Below are 17,973 nucleotides of genomic sequence, written 5' to 3'. Positions count from 1 at the left end.
TGGCTATTTTTTTTTTTTTTTTGATTGCAGCCATCATTGTTGTTTGGCAGGCCCAGGCTGGATTTGAACCTGCCACCTTAGGTGTATGTGGCTGGTGCCTTAGCCACTTGAGCCACAGGCACAGAGCCAGAAAGTAGTTTCTTGAGGTGGGATCTATTCTTGGTGAAGATGCTATGAACCTTTTAAAATGACAGCAAAGGATTTAGAATATTTCATAAACTTATTGGGTAAAGCCACAGCTGGGTTTGGGAGGATTGACTCCAATTTTGAAGGAAGTTCTACTATGGGTAAAATGCTATTAAACAGCATTGCATGCTACAGCAAAATCTTTCATGAAAGGAAGAATCATTCGATATGGCACACTTCATTGTCTTATTTTCAGAAATTGCCATAGCCACCCCAACCTTCAGCAACCACTACCCTGATCAGTCAGCAGCCATCAACATGGAGGCAAGACCCTCCACCAGCAAAAAGATTATGACTTGCTGAAGGCTCAGATGATCATTAGCATTTTTAGCAATAAAGTATTTTTTTAATTAAGGTATGTATATTGTTCTTTTAGACAATGCTGTTGAACACTTAATAGATTATAGTGTAAATATAATTTTTGTAAGTACTAGGAAATAAAAAAGTTCAGATGACTTGCTTTTTTGCAGTATTTGCTTTATTGCAGTGGCCTGGAATTTAACTTATGATATCTTCAGGGTATGCATGTATCTGGTATTAGGTATTATAAGTAATCAAGAGATGATTTAAAGCTTGTGGGAGGATTCGTGTAGGTTATATGCAAATACTATACCATTTTATATGAAGGAATTGAATATCCATGGATTTTGGTATCCAAGGGGATCCTGGTACCATCCCATGGAGAGACGGTTGTATTTCCATTCTCTCCAACCCCCCACTTCTGTCCTTTGTGCTATTGTGATCTGTATTATACGTGTGCATGTCATGTCATAAGCCCTGTGGTTCATTTCTCTCTCTCTCTCTCTTTTTTTTTTTTTTTGGTTTATTTGGGGTTTTTTTTTGGAGACGGAGCCTCAAGCTATCACCCTGGGTAGAGTGCCGTAGCATCACAGCTCACAGCAACCTCTAATTCCTGGGCTCAAGCGAGTCTCCTGCCTCCGCCTCCCAAGTAGCTGGGACTACAGGCGCCCGCCACAACGCCTGGCTATTTTTTGGTTGCAGCTATCATTGTTGTTTGGCGGACCCATGCTGGATTCAAACCCACCAGCTTGGGAGTATGTGGCTGGCAGCTTAGCCGCTTGATCCACAGGCGCTGAGCCGGTTTATTTGTTTTTTTGTGTTTGAACTGAGATGAGGAGGGGACATGCTTGTATAAGAAGTTGAGAGTTAGGAGCATGGAAAAATTCAAGTAACTTCCAGGTTTTTAAAAAATTTTTTTATTGTAAAATATATATCACATTTAAATTTATCAATTTATATTTTTAAGAGTACGGTTTCATGAAGTTAAGTACATCACACTGTTGTGCAGTCCTCACTGACATTCATCTCCACTGCTTTTTATTGTCTCAAACTGAAACTTCATACCAAGTAAATAACTCCCCATTCCTTCCTCCCCATCCTCCCCGCAACCTCTGGTAGCCTGTTCTATACTTTCTGTCTGTTTGAATTTGTCTGTTCTTAGTACCTCCTATAAGTGCAGTCATACAGTATTTGTCCTTTCATGTCTGAACTTATTTCACTTAGCACATTGTCTTCAAGTTTCACTGTGTTTTATATTTCAGAATTTCCTTGCTTTTAAGGATGAATAATACTCCATTGTGCATACATATGTATCATGTTTATCCATTCATCTATTATATCAGTTATCTTTAAAGGTTTTTTATATGAGAAAAAGTTATATATTGACCTGCATACTTATCACTTATGGTGCTCTTCATTCTTTTGTATAAATCTCGATTTTTTTTTTTTTAATGCTTACATGCTTACTAGTTGCCAGGCACTGTTTAATTCCTTTACATGTTTTAAATTTACTTGATCTTTACAACAAGCCTTTGAGGAAGATATCATTATTATCACAGTTTTGCAGGTGAGAGTATCCAGGTTTAGAGAGGTTAAGTAACTTGTCCAAGTACAGAGCAAACAAATGAGGGAGCCAGATTTGAGCTGGGACCTCTGCTCCAGAGTGAGCCCCGAGCCACTCAGTATGTTGTTCCTTGATTACAGGGACATTCTGGCAGTTCAGGGTATCAATGGCAGGGAAGAGGCATATGAGTCAAGAGGTTATGGATTTTATACCAAATCCAACTAGAGGCAGTGACTTATGTCCCCCATTGAGGAGGGCTTTCAGGAGAAGCAGACTTCCAACAGGTACAGGTCAAGTGGAGATGGTGTGGTGAGGAAGAAAGAGTCTTCGGGTCTGGTGTCCAGCCAAGGGTGGTGGTGGGGTGACTTTAAGCCTGAGAGGAACCTGAGTCGGGCAGATACTTCACCCTGGATGAGAGAAAAGGTCTCTATGTGAGGCATGGGGTGGGCACCAGGAAGGGGAGAAGGAGACCTTCTGTAGGTACTGCAGGGCATCTGTCACCTGCTGGGTAGATGGATGGCCTGCTGCTGCAGTTCTGGCTGCATGAGGGGCCCTGCATAGGTCTACCCTGCCAAGCAGTGCTAGGTTCTCACAGGAGTCGTGGTGCCTACCCCTAGCCATGACATCATTTCTCCCCTGCACACCTGCCATTTCCATCTGATATTTATTTTCTTTCTGTCTGAATAACTTGATCTTTCTTATAATGCAAGTCTGCTGGTAAAGAATTCTCTCAGCTTTCATTTGTCTGAAAATCTTTATTTTATCTTCATTAAAGAAAATAAAACACTTCTCCATGGTAGAACTTGTAATGTTTTTCTTTTCTTTCTTTCTTTTTTTTTTTTTTGAGACAGAGCCTCAAGCTGTCACCCTCTGGGTAGAGTGCTGTGGCATCACAGCTTACAGCAGCCTCCAACTCCAGGGCTAAAGTGAGTCTCCTGCCTCAGCCTCCCAAGTAGCTGGGACTACAGGCACCTGCCACAACGCCTGGCTATTTTTTGGTTGCAGCCATCATTGTTGTTTGGCGGCCCAGGCTGGATTCGAACCCGCCAGCTCAGGTGTATGTGGCTGGCGCCTTAGCCACTTGAGCCACAGGCGCCAAACCTCTTTTTTGTTTTTTGAGACAGGGTCTCACTATGCTGTCACCTGGCTAAAATGCAGTGGCATCACTATAACCTCCTGCTCCTGGGCTCAGGTGATCCTCCTGCTTCAGCTTCTTGAATAGCTGGTACTATAGGCATGTGCCACTCCCCCCAGCTAATTATTTTATTTTATTTTAGTTTAGTTTTCTTAATTTCATTTCTGATATTATTAAAATAAACAAGGAATTAATATGAAAACTATGACCAAAGAACCTGCCTATGGTTATAGCACCCAAGTAAAAATCTTGTCAATTATTGTGGTCGAAGTGGAAACCTCAAAAAATAGAATTACCCTACAAGACAAAATAGCAGAAATCTTTCCCTCTTCCAGAGTTTAAGTTGGCTTTTATCTGTGAAACACTTTTTTTCCTTAGTAGTGATAATTTTATGTTTTATAGTAGCACAGTTTCACTTAATACTATATATTTTCCTGTGTTATTTTAAACCTTTCTTAATCATAATAATAATATTTAGTAGTCATGTAATACTCCATTGGTGTGTGCTTCCTTCATTTACCTTTGATATAATTAGGCATTTTCATTTTAGAATAGGGATTTTTAAGGTTTTTTAACTTCTGTCATTAAAAAAGCCACAAATTAAATTTACACAGCCAGGTGACTTACAAGATCTCTTATCAATTGATTGTTATTTATGAGTAATAATTTACTTTCTAACTCTCTTGTGGACCATTGTTTATTCAGGTCTGGTCACAATGATACCTCTTTGAATTATGCTTTTTATGTCTTTTTTTGTTTATTTTATTTTTGTTTTATTAAATCATAACTGTGTACATTGATGTAGTCATGGTACGGTACAATGTACTGGTTTTATATACAATTTGAAATATTTTCATCAAACTGAATTTTTTTGTCTTTTTTGTTTATTTTATTTTATTTTTTTATTATGAATTATGCTTTTTAAAACTCTCCAGCATTTTTTGTCTCAGAGTCCAATTTGATTTTCTCTCACAGAGTGTTTGCATCACTTCTGGTAGTTGTGAGTTTATTTACTGTTATCTTTTTAAAGGAGCCAAATTTCTCATATCATATCTAGTTAGTAAAGTTTTTTGTGTTTGATACAAAGGAGAAAGATGCTTGTCATTTACTGCCTCCCTGGCACTCTTTCATTTTCAGGGGTGTCCAACTTGTGGCCTACAAGCTACATACCAATTATCTGAGGAGTGTTTTTTACTTAATCTGTAATCAGATATTATGAAAAGTGTGTGCACCTTTTTTATGCTCATTGGCTGTCATTAGTGTTTTGTATTTAATGTGTGGTCCAAGACAACTCTTATTCCAGTGTGCAGCAGAAAAAAAGAGGTTGGACATCTCTGACTTTACCACATTTCTAGCACACACATTCTTTGTGTAGAACTGAGTTTTTCTCTGGTATCATATACCTTTTACCTAAACAACTTGCTTTAACTTTTCTTGTAATGCAGGTTTGGTAGCAATGCATTTTCTTGATTTTTGTCTAGAAAGTCTTTATTTCTCTTTTCATTTTTGAAAGGTGTTTTTGTGGTTATACAATTCTAAGCTGACAGTCATTTTTCTTTCAGTACTGTAGAGATAGAACTCCATTATCTCCTGGCTTTCTAATGAGAAGTCTACTGTCATTCTTATGCCTCTGTATGGAATGTTCTGTTTTTTTCTCTTTTCACCGAGTTTCGGCATTCTGATTAGGCTATGCCGTGGTGTGGGTTTTTTTGCGTTTCCTTTGTTTATGCTTTATTGAGCTTTTTGTGTTCATGGTTTTATAATTTCCATCAGTTTGGAAATTTCTTAGTCATTATTTCTTTAGATTTTTTTTTTCTTGTCCCCTCCGTGTTTCTCTGGCAGCAATATCCATGCTCAGAGGATTGTTACACTTACTATTCTCCTGGTACTTCCCCACGCCTCCAGAAATTTTGCATGCATGTATGCAGATCAAAACTCAGCCAAAGGCAATTTGGCAAGGGCTTAGAGCATATGTGTCAGTATATTGCTTCAGGAGACTAAAAAAGTAAGTTAGAATTTGCTTGTGAAAGATTATGAATAGTAGGCTAAGTAATATGGACTTCAGTATAAAGGCTAAGGGGGAAATCATTATAGAGTGAAATGATTGATGCAATATAAAAATTAAGATAGCAGCAGCAGGTGATCACTCTTAGCACCAGTATCATAACTGACATTATGTACCTCCTGCTGTAATACAATTAGAAATACAAAACATTACCTATGTAGTATTCTAGGCAGAAGTATAAGATAGTCTATAAAACAACTGTCTAGCCCAGTGAGTTGGAAGGAGGGGGAAGGAAAGGAGTGGAGGGGGTGGGAAAAAAGGGACAGAGAAATAAAATAACTTGCCTGGGTTCTTTTAGGACATTTTATGAAACAACTCTTTCCAGTGAGTTGAAAGAGAGGGAAGAAGGAAGGGAAAAAGAGTTGAGGCGGAATAGAAAGAAAGCAAAGAGAAATAAAATAAATGGCCTGGGGTCTTTTAAAAGCCAATGTGATAACAAACAAAAAGACAGGGACTGTTTAGAAATCTAAAGACACTAAAGAGAACAATAGCCAGATGAACTGCATAGAGGTGATCCTAGATTTAAAAAATAAAAACGTTTTGAGATGATTTAGGAAAATTTATTTGAATTCAGAATATAGTAGACATATTTTAGGATTGTTAAATTTCCCAGGTAAGAAAATGATACTGTGATTTTATCAGAATCTGTCCTGATTCTTTGGAGATGAATGCTGAAGTATTTGTAAGGTGAAGACTTACTTTAATGTGTTTAGCCAAAAAATAAGTGCACATTCCATAGAAAAGCAAACATGGCACATGTTAACAGTTGGTGAAGTGTCTTTCTTTTTAACTTCTCTATAGTTAGGATTTAAAAGGATAGCATTAGCATGTAAGGAAGTTAGAAAAGACTAGAGAAGGGAAAGTGGTTAGAAAGCCATTGCTGTCTTCTAGATGAGGGTGTGTGGAGGTCTTAGGAAGGAAAGAGAAGATTGCAAAAAAGAAACTTTGGAGGTAAAATCTAAAAGATTTGCAGTCTTATTCAGGTGAAGTAGAAGGTTAAGTATATTTCTTGGATTTTGAGTTATACTAAAGCAATATTATTGCAATTGAAGAGTCATAAAACCCATTTCTCTACTTTTCTAGTCATTTGTTGCTGAGGCTATGTTGCTCATGGCTACTATTCTTCATTTGGGAAAATCCTCTCTTCCTAAGAAGCCAATTACTGATGATGATGTAGATCGAATTTCCCTGTGTCTCAAGGTCTTATCTGAATGTTCACCTTTAATGAATGACATTTTCAATAAGGAATGCAGACAATCCCTTTCTCACATGTTATCTGCTAAACTCGAAGAAGAGAAATTATCTCAAAAGGTAAGATATGTATGATGAGGCTATAAAAGTGACTTGTTTTAATTGTTGATTTTTCAGTCTTTATATTTGAGGGCTGTCTTGATTAAAGGCCTATAAAAACCTATCTTTCTGTCTATATTAAAAAGAAACTTAAGTTTTATTTTCTCAACACAGAAAGAATCTGAAAAGAGGAATGTGACAGTACAGCCTGATGACCCCATTTCTTTCATGCAACTAACTGCTAAGAATGAAATGAACTGCAAAGAAGATCAGTTTCAGCTGAGTTTGCTGGCAGCAATGGGTAACACACAGAGGAAAGAGGCAGCAGATCCTCTGGCATCTAAACTCAACAAGGTAACAATATGTCACGTACATTGTAAATTATTTAAATTGACTATTTGAGAAAATAGTAATAAGAAAATTACTAGTTATATAACATCAGTTTTTGTCAAGTCACTATGATTGATTGGTTCATTAAATCTCAGTTGAAACTTGGAAGCTATTAAAGTACTTTACTCCATGTGTAGTATTGTAGATCCATTAAATGATTTTATAATTTGATCCAGTTGTATGTGGAATCATAGACTAATTAAGGCGGTAGGGCCTCAAGCTGTCCCCTGGGTAGAGTGCTGTGGCATCACAGCTCACAGCAACCTCCAACTCCTGGGCTCAAGTGAGTCTCCTGCCTCAAGCCTCCCAAGTAGCTGGGACCACAGGCGCCTGCCACAACGCCCGGCTATTTTTTGGTTGCAGCTGCCATTGTTGTTTGGTGCGCCCGGGCTGAATTCGAACCTGCCACCTTAGGTGTAAGTGGCTGGCGCCTTAGCCACTTGAGCCACAGGGGGTAGGGATTCTGAAAGGTTTACAGAGATTTTTTTTTTAAAAAATTCTGTATTGTTTGAGTAACTTTTTCTTTCTTCTTTTTTGAGACGGAGTCTCAAGCTGTCTCCTTGTGTAGAGTGCCATGGCATCACAGCTCAGGGCAACCTCCATCTCTTGGGCTTAAGCGATTCTCTTGCCTCAGCCTCCCAAGTAGCTGGGACTACAGATGCCCACCACATGCCTGGCTATTTTTTGGCTTTAGTTGTCATTGTTGTTTGGCAGGCCCATGCTGGATTTGAACCCACCATCTTCTGTGTATGTGGCTGACTCCCTAGTCCCTGAGCTACGGGTGCCCAAGCCTGAGTAACTTTCTCTTAAACTCCCCCCACCCCAAATCAGAGTCTCGTTTTGTCACCCTGGGTAGTGTGTTGTGGCATCACAGCTCACAGCAAACTCAAACTCTTGAGCATAGGTGATTCTCTTGCCTCAGCCTCCTAAGTAGCTGGGACTACAGGTGCCCACCACAATACCTGGCTATTTTTTTTTTTTTGTGGTGGTGATTGTTGCAGTTGTCATTGTTGTTTTAGCTGGCCTGGGCTGGGTTCAAACCCTCCAGCCTTGGTGTATGTGGCTGGCGCCCTACCCACTGGGCTACAGGTGCTGCCCTTCTTAAACTTTAGAATGTTATTTCCATTGTTCCAGTTTCAGTGCCTATTTCTGCATTTCTACAAAACAATTTTATTATACTTATCTCAAAATGTTAAATTGTCAGACTTAATCATTTGACTAGAATATGTTTGGTTAGCTATGTCAGTCGTTTGATTCTTTTTATTTTTGTTTTGACAGGTCACCCAGTTGACAGGTTTCTCAGATCCTGTATATGCAGAAGCCTATGTTCATGTCAACCAGTATGATATTGTCCTGGATGTACTTGTTGTAAACCAAACCAGCGATACTTTGCAGAACTGCACATTAGAGTTAGCTACTCTAGGTGAGGATATTTACCATAAAAGAAAGATAGTATTACACAACAGATATTTTATGAGTGATTATTAAGGGAAGTACACATTTCAGTATAAGAATTCTCTTGAGCCCTTTTTGACATTTTCAATCAAAGCTTAGTTTCATATTTAATATTTAGCCTCCTTCAACTGCAGTTTTTTGAACATCTGTCTTAGTGACTTTCTTATGCTCTGGGCACATTCAGATGGATTCATTCAATGAGCTTGATCTAGCAATATCAGTTTTTCTAGATATAATAAGAACTATTTAAGTTACAGATTGACCAAGTAGTTCACTTAGTGAAATTTTTAATTGCCTAGTATAGTCTAGGTATTTTCTGAATCTGTTACTGTAGCCAAAGTAATGTATCATTATATTATTTATCAACTTGAGATGTCTTTTTTCTTTTTAATAAAGACACTTGAGTCAGACTCTGTCTAACCACTCCTACACTGAGTTTTGAAATTGGAAAACTATAAGTTATATATAAGAAAAGGCAATGTCCTCATCAAAGTTTATGTGTCTTATGCAAGAGTTAACAGACTTCAAGGTATCAAGAAAAGACATAATTTTGTTCTAGAGCTTGATGCCTATATAAAGAACTATGTCTGCTAAGAGTTTACAAAGGGTTTTTTTTGCAGATTATTTTCTTTCTTTATAGTAGAGGATGTAGTTTAAGACCTAAGTTTTTTTAGAAGTTTGTATTCATTCATTGAAATAAAATGGTAGGTTCAAAGTACCCCCTTTCTATCCAACACACAAATTAAATATAAAATTATTCTGAGACACTTGTTACCTTTCAAAAGAAAATAATCATATTGATGTGAATAATGATGTTAAATGGTTTTTTTATCCATATAATATTTGAATCACACTTTTCTCATTCCTTGTTTTCCTAGAAATTATTAAGATGCATACATTTTAAGGTTTTATGGTTAAAAAAATGTATTTATAATTATATCCAAACTCTGTTTCTTCAGGGGATCTAAAGCTTGTGGAAAAGCCATCTCCTTTGACTCTTGCTCCTCATGATTTTGCAAATATTAAAGCTAATGTGAAAGTAGCATCAACAGAAAATGGAATAATCTTTGGTAATATAGGTAAGGAACTGTATTATGGCATTATGACATTGGATATTTTTATTAAAGAATTTCTGTAATGAGTAGCTATGGACATTGTTTGAGGACAAGACCTAAATCCACTTATTCATCATTTTGGGACACTTCATATAGTACTAAGCATTGTGCTATGTTCTGGGTGTACAGAACTGAGCCACATAGGGTCATGTCCTCAAGAAATTATCAGGCAAAAGAAAGAGATAAATAAGGAAATATATGATTATAGTACAGTGTGATAAGGGCAATTTTATATACTGTATTCTTTGAGATAAGGAAAAAATGCCAATAGTGTGGAAGGTGGTATAGAGGAAGAGAATATGTTATTTGAGGATAACATTTAAACTGAATTTAAAGCTTCATGTAGGTGTTTATTGCTAGGCACAGAAAGCTATTTCAGGCTGAAAGATGAGCTTGTATAGAGACATTTAGTCAATAAGCATATTTTATAGCAAATTCTGTAATAGAGAGAGGGCTGCTGTAGTGAAGAGTAAGAGATAGCATATAGTCAAGTAAGGAAAATCAGATACGTAAATAGATGTGAGCAGTATATAATGGTAAAAGCTTTGAAAAAGCCTGTACTGGATAAGAGTCCATGAAAGAATTTCAGAGCAGTGACAAATTGGAGGATAAGGTTGGGAAAGACTCTTTGGAGGAGTTAATGCTGACGAGGGTTTTAAAAGATAAGTGTTCTGGGCGGTGCCTGTGGCTCAAAGGAGTAGAGTGCCAGCCCCATATGTCGGAGGTGGCGGGTTCAAACCCAGCCCCGGCCAAAAACTGCAAAAAAAACCCCAAAAAGATAGGGCAGTGCCTGTGGCTCAAAAGGGTAGGGCACCGGTCCCATGTGCCGGAGGTGGTTGGTTCAAACCCAGCCCCGGCCAAAAACGGCAAAAAAAAAAAGATAAGTATTCTACTGATAGACAAGTTGCAGTTGGAACAAATGTAAAGTACTTTAATATACATGGCGTTTAGAGTAGATTACAGGGTGATGGTAGGAAAAAAATAAAGTTAGAAGGTTAGTAGGACCTGTATTTTACTTTCTATGGTAAGGATATCAGACTTTATTTGTGGAAAGGGGAAACATTGAGAAATTATAAATGCGTGAGTTACAGATTAAATATTTCTGTGACAGCACTGTAGAATATCGATTGGAAGAAGTAGGAAGAATAACTAGTAGACTATTGGAGAAGCCCAAGTGGGAGATGACAGAGGGCTTTAGCCAGTACAGTAGAGTTGGGATGGAGAGAGGGCTGAATATAATAGATGTTAAGGATGTGGTTGCTGATTGAAGAGGAAGTGGCTGGAGTAACCCTTGGATTTCTGGATTGAATTTAATGGCTTGCTGTTTAGGTTAATTACCCAAACAGGATATACAGAGGAAAAGAACAGATTTGCAAAAGACATATAAATTAAATCTTGAACAGGTTGAGTAAGCATCTAAAGATATTCAAAGACAGTTTGATACAAGTCTAGAACTTGAATAAGAGGTCTAAACTAGAGATAAATAGTTGTTTAAAAGCCACAGGAATAGAAGTCACCCAGAGAGGGGATAAAGAGTTAAATGAGGAGAGATTTAAAAACAGAATCCAAAGAAACACCAATATTAAAAGTTTGGCCAGAGGAAGAGGATTCCACAAAGAAATCAAAATGAGGTTAGAGATGTAAGGAAAAATCTTCAAGAAGTGTCTGAAGTCTGAAAGAGTTCTCCTTTGGATTTGGCGATTGATGATCTTAATATGATTCTTGTGGCATATCTTGGGCAGTGGTGGTAGGTGGAAGGTGAAGAAATAAAGATAGTAAGTGCAGACTGGGTGTAGCACCTTGGCTCTGACAGAAATGGGAGAGGGCAGTAATGAGAAGAGAAGGCAACAATGAGGTAGGATTTTTTTTTTAAGACAAGAGAGCCTTGTATGTTTATAGACTATAGTAAAGAAAGTTGGTAGAGAATGCAAATGTAAAGATGTAGAATGAAAGAGGTATGATTGAAGGGACCGAGTCCTAGACCAAAGCAGGGCTCACAGATGGCAGGAAGTATTAATCTTGAAGAGAAGGTGCAGCACTTCTCTGATACATATGAAAGGGAAGGATGTGAGAGTGAATTCAGGAAGAGACACATTTATTTTTAGATGTAGGTCTTAAAATCAAAGTACTTATTCTTGGTAACCTCAGTTTTCTCTGTAAATAGAGTGGGAAATGTCAAGAAAAAAGGTTAGAAAGAGAAAAGGTAGGCTCCAATCAGGTTACAACGTTCTACCATGGAAGGAATAATCATAGAAGCAAGTACAGTGAGCCCTCTGGATGCATGGGTTCCATATCCATGAATTCAACCAACCATGGATCAAAAATATTTAGGGAGGAAAAAAGGATGTTTGTATCTGTACGGAACATGTACGGGGTCTTTTTCTCTTATTATTTCCTAAAGGACATAGTATAGCAACTATTGACATAGTGTTTACATTGTATTAGGTCTTGTAACTAATCTAGAGATGATTTAAGCTAATTATGTGGGAGGATGTGCATAGGTTACAGGCAGTTCTTGGATTACAAACAAGATAGGTTCTGTAGGTTTATTCTTAAGTTTAATTTATACATAAATTAGAACACATACATTTACCTATAACCCGTAATAGCCTCCATTCATAAGTCCTAGTCATATGTCAGTCGGATATTTATAACTTGGGGACTTACTGGAATAGCCTTCATTCATAAGTACAAGTTGTATGTAAGGGACTGCCTCTTTCTGCAAATATGCCATTTTACATAACAGACTTGTGGATTTTGGTATCCACAGGGGTCCTAGAACCAATTCCCAAGGGGTACTGAGGGATGATTGTAATCTTGTATCATTAAGTTCTATGGCTCAGCAGTATTCATTCAAAAATAATTAGCTAAGTGCTTGCTATGGGAACACTATACTACACCACTGCAGTGCCTGGCACACTGCAACTGCCGTATAAGTACTCGCCGAATTGAATTATTTGTTTAAAAAGAAAAAACAGGCCCCGCATGGTATCTTAAGACAGTAATCTCAGCACTTTGGGAGGCCAACACAGGAGGTTCCTTTCAAGATTCCCTTCAAAGCCAGAAGTTTGTAACCAGCCTGGGTACTATAGCAAAGCACTGTCTCTACAAAAAATTAAAAAACTAGTCATACATGGTGTCATGTGCCTGTAGTCCCAGTTACTCAGGAGGCTGAACTGGAAGGATCCATTGAGCCCCAGAGTTTGAGATTATAGTGAGCCGTGATCATACCAGGGCACTCTAGCCTGAGTGACAGAACACGACCCTGTCTTTAAAAAAAAAGTATGGCAAGATCCCGACTCTAAAACTAGCCAGCCATTGTGGCAGGTTGCTATAGTCCCAGCTACTTGGGAGGCTGACACAAGAGGATTGCTTGAAGCCAAGAGTTTGAGGTTGCCGTGAGCTATGATGCCGTGCACTCAACCCAGGGCAACAAAAATGAGACTCTAAAAATAAAAATAAATGTGCCTTGGCTTGGCACCCGTAGCATAGTGGTTAGGCGCCAGCCACATACACCGAGGCTGGGGGCTTCAAACCCAGCCCAGGCCACCTAAAACAATGACAGCTACAACAAAAAATAGCTGGGCATTGTGGCAGGTGCCTGTAGTCCCAGCCACTGGGGAGGCTGAGGCAAGAGAATCGCATAAGCTAGTGGTTCTCAACCTTCTTAATGCTGCGACCCTTTAATACAGTTCCTGTGGGTCACGACCCACAGGTTGAGAAGTGCTAGCTTAAACCCAAGAGTTGGAGGTTGCTGTGAGCTGTGACCCGATGGCACTCTACCTAGGACGATATAGTGGGACTCTGTCTCAAAAAATAAATAAATAAATAAATAAATAAAAATGTGCCTGAGTTTGAATCCCAGGCCTACCACTTATCAGTTATGTGACCTTGAGTAACCTACTTAACTTCTCTGTGCTTTTGTTTCCTCATGTGTATGATGGAAAATAATAATGCTTTCAGAAAGGATTGATGGGAGTCCTAAACAGGTAACATTTGTAAAGCACTTAGAATATAGGCAGTTTGACTCACATATACAAATGGAGGCTATTTACAGGTAATAGGTAAATATACCTCTTCCAAATTACATACAAATTCAACTTAAGAACAACTATAGAATCTATCTTGTTTGTAACCTGGGGACTGCTTGTAAAGCCCCATACATAATAAACATTATATAAATATTTGCTAATATAATTATTATCTGTATATTAAAACTTTTTAAATTGAAACACCCCCATGATTTGGGATCTTTTCGTATATGTATATTTCAGTTTATGATGTCTCCGGAGCAGCAAGTGACAGAAATTGTGTGGTCCTCAGTGATATCCACATTGACATCATGGACTACATCCAACCTGCAACTTGCACTGATGCTGAATTCCGTCAGATGTGGGCCGAATTTGAATGGGAAAACAAAGTTAGTCTTTGGGAGATTTTCTTGTACTCCTTTTCTTCCTTTGGACCAGTGTTAAGGAGTTCTCTGATAAAATTCATGCCACTAAAAAGTATCAGACATGAAATGTGAATAGTCCTTCAGTATCTGTTCTTGCAAATTAGCCTTACCTGAAAATCATGCAAGTAGTCTGGCAGTTTGCTGTTATAAATTGATGATAGTAGCAGTACTATAATTAATCTGATTAATCAAGACATTGTAGACAATGTTCCATCCTTTCTATGTACAAATGATTAATTTACCATTGAATCTAGTGTCCAAAAGAGGCTTTGCAAAGTCTGTGCCTGACTGAGGAACTTTGTTCCTTTGGAGCTTAATTTTTATTGGGAAATATTCTGTATGCTACATGTTGATCTTCTGAAAAGTTATCTATACCTGAAAGTACTGATACAAACTTGCAGATTGTTGGACTTTATAGATGTTATTTACTTTTCTGTTATATAGTCTTCTCCTAATTGAAGGAGTTTCTAATATGAAATAGCAGTGATTTACAACTTTCTCATTGTAAAATTTGTGATCTCCTTGACTATTTTCTTCCTCTCTACAGGTAACAGTTAACACCAATATGATTGATTTAAATGACTATTTACAGCACATATTAAAGTCAACCAACATGAAATGCCTCACTCCAGAGAAGGTAATGTTTGACTAGGAATTTTTTTTTTTTTTTTTTAGAGACAGAATCTCATTTTATTGCCCTCCGTAGAGTGCCATGGCATCACACAACTCACAGCACCTTCCAACACCTGGGCTTAGGCGATTCTCTTGCCTCAACCTCCCAAGTAGCTGGGACTACAGGCACCTGCCACAACACGCAGCTATTTTTTTGTTGCAGTTTGGCCAGGGCTGGGTTTGAACCCACCACCCTCAGTACATAGTACCAGTGCCCTACCAGCTGAGTCACAGGCACCACCACCCTCCTTTTTTTTTTGAGACAGAGTCTTACTATGTCGCCCTCCGTAGAGTGCTGTGGCATCACAGCTCACAGCAACCTCCAATTCTTGGACTTAAGCGATTCTCTTGCCTCACCCTCCTGAGTAGCTGGGACTACAGGTGCCCGCCACAACGCCCAGCTATTTTTTGGTTGCAGTTATCATTGTTGTTTAGCAGGCCCTGCTGGGTTCAAATCCTCCACCTTCAGTATATGCAGCCGGAGCCCTACTCACTGAGCTATGGGTGGGTGCCAAGCCTGACTGGGAAATTCTTAAACCTAATAGAGAACAGTATAGTAGATTCCTGGCTTTTCTGTACTTCCTTTATTATATTTTTATTCTTGTTCAACATGGGAAAAGCTGTGTCATTCTGGGGCAGCTGAAAGAAGTTACCTCATAGAACATATTATTCTGCTTACCTCTTTTAATTAGAATGTACTATCCTATTTATTCCTATGTGGTGAGCTAGTTAAATAGGTTTGATGTGTGTGTGTGTGTGTTTCCAGTTTTCTTCACCTTTCAGCGAGAGGCTTATTCCAAAATAGTTTATTTGTGATACTAGATTAGAAAATGTCCATGACTTCTTCTGTGGTCTCTGATTATAGGTGAGACTCTGTCTGCCCAAATACAAAATTCTTGGTATACTATGACTTCCTGCTGTGTTTGTGTATATATGAGAAAGACTAGAAAGAAGGAAATATGAAGCAGGAACTCTAAGGAATTTTTATCTTTATAAAATTTCTGTTAATGCTATAATGTTCATTTTATCAGTAAAAGAATTCTGCCAAACAAGTAAATTTTAACTTACATACAGTATTAATTTGCTCAGCAAATACTGATTCCAACAGAAGTAGTCTCTTCTTTCATTGAGTTTAAGGTCTCATATGGGAGGCAGACAAGTAAATAGAATATATTGATACAAAGTGGAATATGTACTCTTTCTTTAAAATCAGGTTTAAGGCTTGGTGCCTTTGGCTCAAGTGGCTAAGGTGCCAGCCACATACACCTAAGGTGGCGGGTTCAAATCCAGCCCAGGCCCACCAAACAACGATGGCTACAACCAAAAAAAAAAAAAAATGGCCAGGCGTTGTGGCAGGCAACTGTGGTCCCAGCTACTTGGGAGGCTGAGGCAGGAGACTCGCTTGAGCCCAGGAGTTGGAGGTTGCTGTGAGCTATGATGCCATGGCACGCTACCCAGGGTGACAGCTTGAGGCTCTATCTCTAAATAAATAAATAAATAAATAAAATCAGGCTCAATATACTACACAGAAAAATTCACACTTTTTACATGTATAGTTGTATGAGTTTTGACAAACTCATAACTCATATAACCAGCATCAGTAGTACCGGGTAAATACTATTTTAAGTGGTAATTTACCTGTGCTGTTTGGTTTTGCCCATCTCATGTTCTCTAGTTAAATTTATCACAAATTTCTTCCAGGCCCTTTCTGGCTACTGTGGCTTTATGGCAGCCAACCTTTATGCTCGTTCCATATTTGGAGAAGATGCTCTGGCAAATGTCAGCATTGAGAAGCCAATTCACCAGGGACCAGATGCTGCTGTTACTGGCCACATAAGAATTCGTGCAAAGAGTCAGGTAACAGCTTCTTTTTTAAAAAACATCTCTGGACTGAATAAAGGGAGAAAATTTATTTTTTTCTTATTTCTAAATGTAATATCTTTTGACCATCAGATGCATATACATATATAACACTAGTATTCTCTGAAAAGAAATGTAACTTTGGCTTCCTTAAAATGGCTCACCTTTTGGGTCCATCATTCTGAGATATTTCCTTAAAACCATATTGCATCTTGTGAGGTGTTTGTGAAATGGGTTCTCTAGGATTTTTTTTTTTTAATTTTGATTGATTGATTTAGTTTTTAGAGATGGGATCTCACTTTTGCTCAGGCTGGTCTTGAACTCCTGAGGTCAAGTAATCCACCTGCCGCAGCATCCCAGAGTGCTAAGATTAGAAGCATGAGCCACTACACCTGGCTTTTCAAACTTTTTTTTTGAGACAGAATATTGCTCTGTTGTCCTGGGCAGAATGCCATGCCATCATTGTAGCTCACAGCAATCTCAAACTCCAGGGCTCAAGAGATCCTCTTGCCTCAGTTTTTCTTTTAGTAGAGACAGGTTCTTGCTCATGGCTCAGGCTGGGCTCAAACTCCTAAGCTCAAGCATTCCACCATCTTGGCCTCCTAGAGGGCTAGATTTATAGGCGTGACCCACCACGCCTAGCCTCTAGGATTTTTTGAAAGCCAAGGTACAAATCTAGTGATTAAAAAGTAAGACTTTCAGTAACTTTAGCAAGCCTGTTTTACTAAGTATACATCCTTGGTTCTGTTGGTGGTGTGCTATCATTAAATGGGAAGTTAATTGAATAATCTACTGGTTGTACATCGTTTCAGTAATTACAAATATCTTCATTCTTCTTCACAGGGAATGGCCTTAAGTCTTGGAGATAAAATAAACTTGTCGCAGAAGAAAACTAGTATATAAGAATAAGCAAAAAATCCTTGAAGCTTTACAGTTGAAATTTAGGTATGGGCTTATTGGACTCCAAAATCTTTTGTACTCTTTCATGCTCCTATGTTATGTAGAATTTGAGTTCATGCTGAATGCATTCCAGCCAATAATTTACAGCCTTTCCCTTAAATCAAGATTGAGTTTAAAAGTATAGTTTATCTTTTGTCTTAACAATTCTGAACACTGTCCTTAAAGTATATAATGTTTCTCACATGTACCAAGACCATTTTCATAGTACAATAAATAGATCTATTCATAATTTTTTGTTATTTTATAAATAAATGAATAATTACATAATTTTAGTTATGTAGCAATGGATTTCTTCTAATTGGATTATGGATTTCTTTTGGTTGGGTATAGATATCTGTTAGAAATTTAAATTACTCTTTAAATTGTTAAGAATTTACAAACTCAATGATACTGATTTACTTGATTTTTTTTTTTTTAACTTATATTGCAACATAGCTGTCTCTTAAAATGCCTTATCATGTTCTGAAGAGATTGTCTCTGAAACTTAGCTCCAGGGAGAAGATAGAAAATAACTTGAGAAAACAG

The 17,973-nt window shown here is 38.0% G+C and overlaps 1 protein-coding gene across 1 annotated transcript in view; it reads left to right on the top strand.

Annotated features, from left to right (window-relative positions):
- COPB1 (coatomer protein complex subunit beta 1) overlaps positions 1-17,724 on the top strand; it is a 40,262-nt gene extending 22,538 nt beyond the window's left edge. Inside the window, exons 15-22 of the mRNA XM_003781123.2 lie at positions 6,334-6,561; positions 6,715-6,894; positions 8,209-8,353; positions 9,345-9,464; positions 13,775-13,920; positions 14,504-14,593; positions 16,330-16,485; positions 17,332-17,724. Coding sequence (XP_003781171.1) covers positions 6,334-6,561; positions 6,715-6,894; positions 8,209-8,353; positions 9,345-9,464; positions 13,775-13,920; positions 14,504-14,593; positions 16,330-16,485; positions 17,332-17,391 — 1,125 coding nt within the window. The 3' untranslated portion in view covers positions 17,392-17,724. The remainder of the gene's footprint in view (positions 1-6,333; positions 6,562-6,714; positions 6,895-8,208; positions 8,354-9,344; positions 9,465-13,774; positions 13,921-14,503; positions 14,594-16,329; positions 16,486-17,331) is intronic.
- The last annotated feature ends 249 nt before the right edge of the window (positions 17,725-17,973 follow it).

This window comes from Otolemur garnettii, unplaced genomic scaffold (assembly GCF_000181295.1).
Source record: "Otolemur garnettii isolate 467f Iridium unplaced genomic scaffold, OtoGar3 scaffold00001, whole genome shotgun sequence".
In the NCBI taxonomy this organism is placed as follows: Eukaryota; Metazoa; Chordata; class Mammalia; order Primates; family Galagidae; genus Otolemur; species Otolemur garnettii.
The sequence above is the reverse complement of the archived record's forward strand: the minus strand, read 5'-3'. Positions and strand labels throughout refer to the sequence as shown.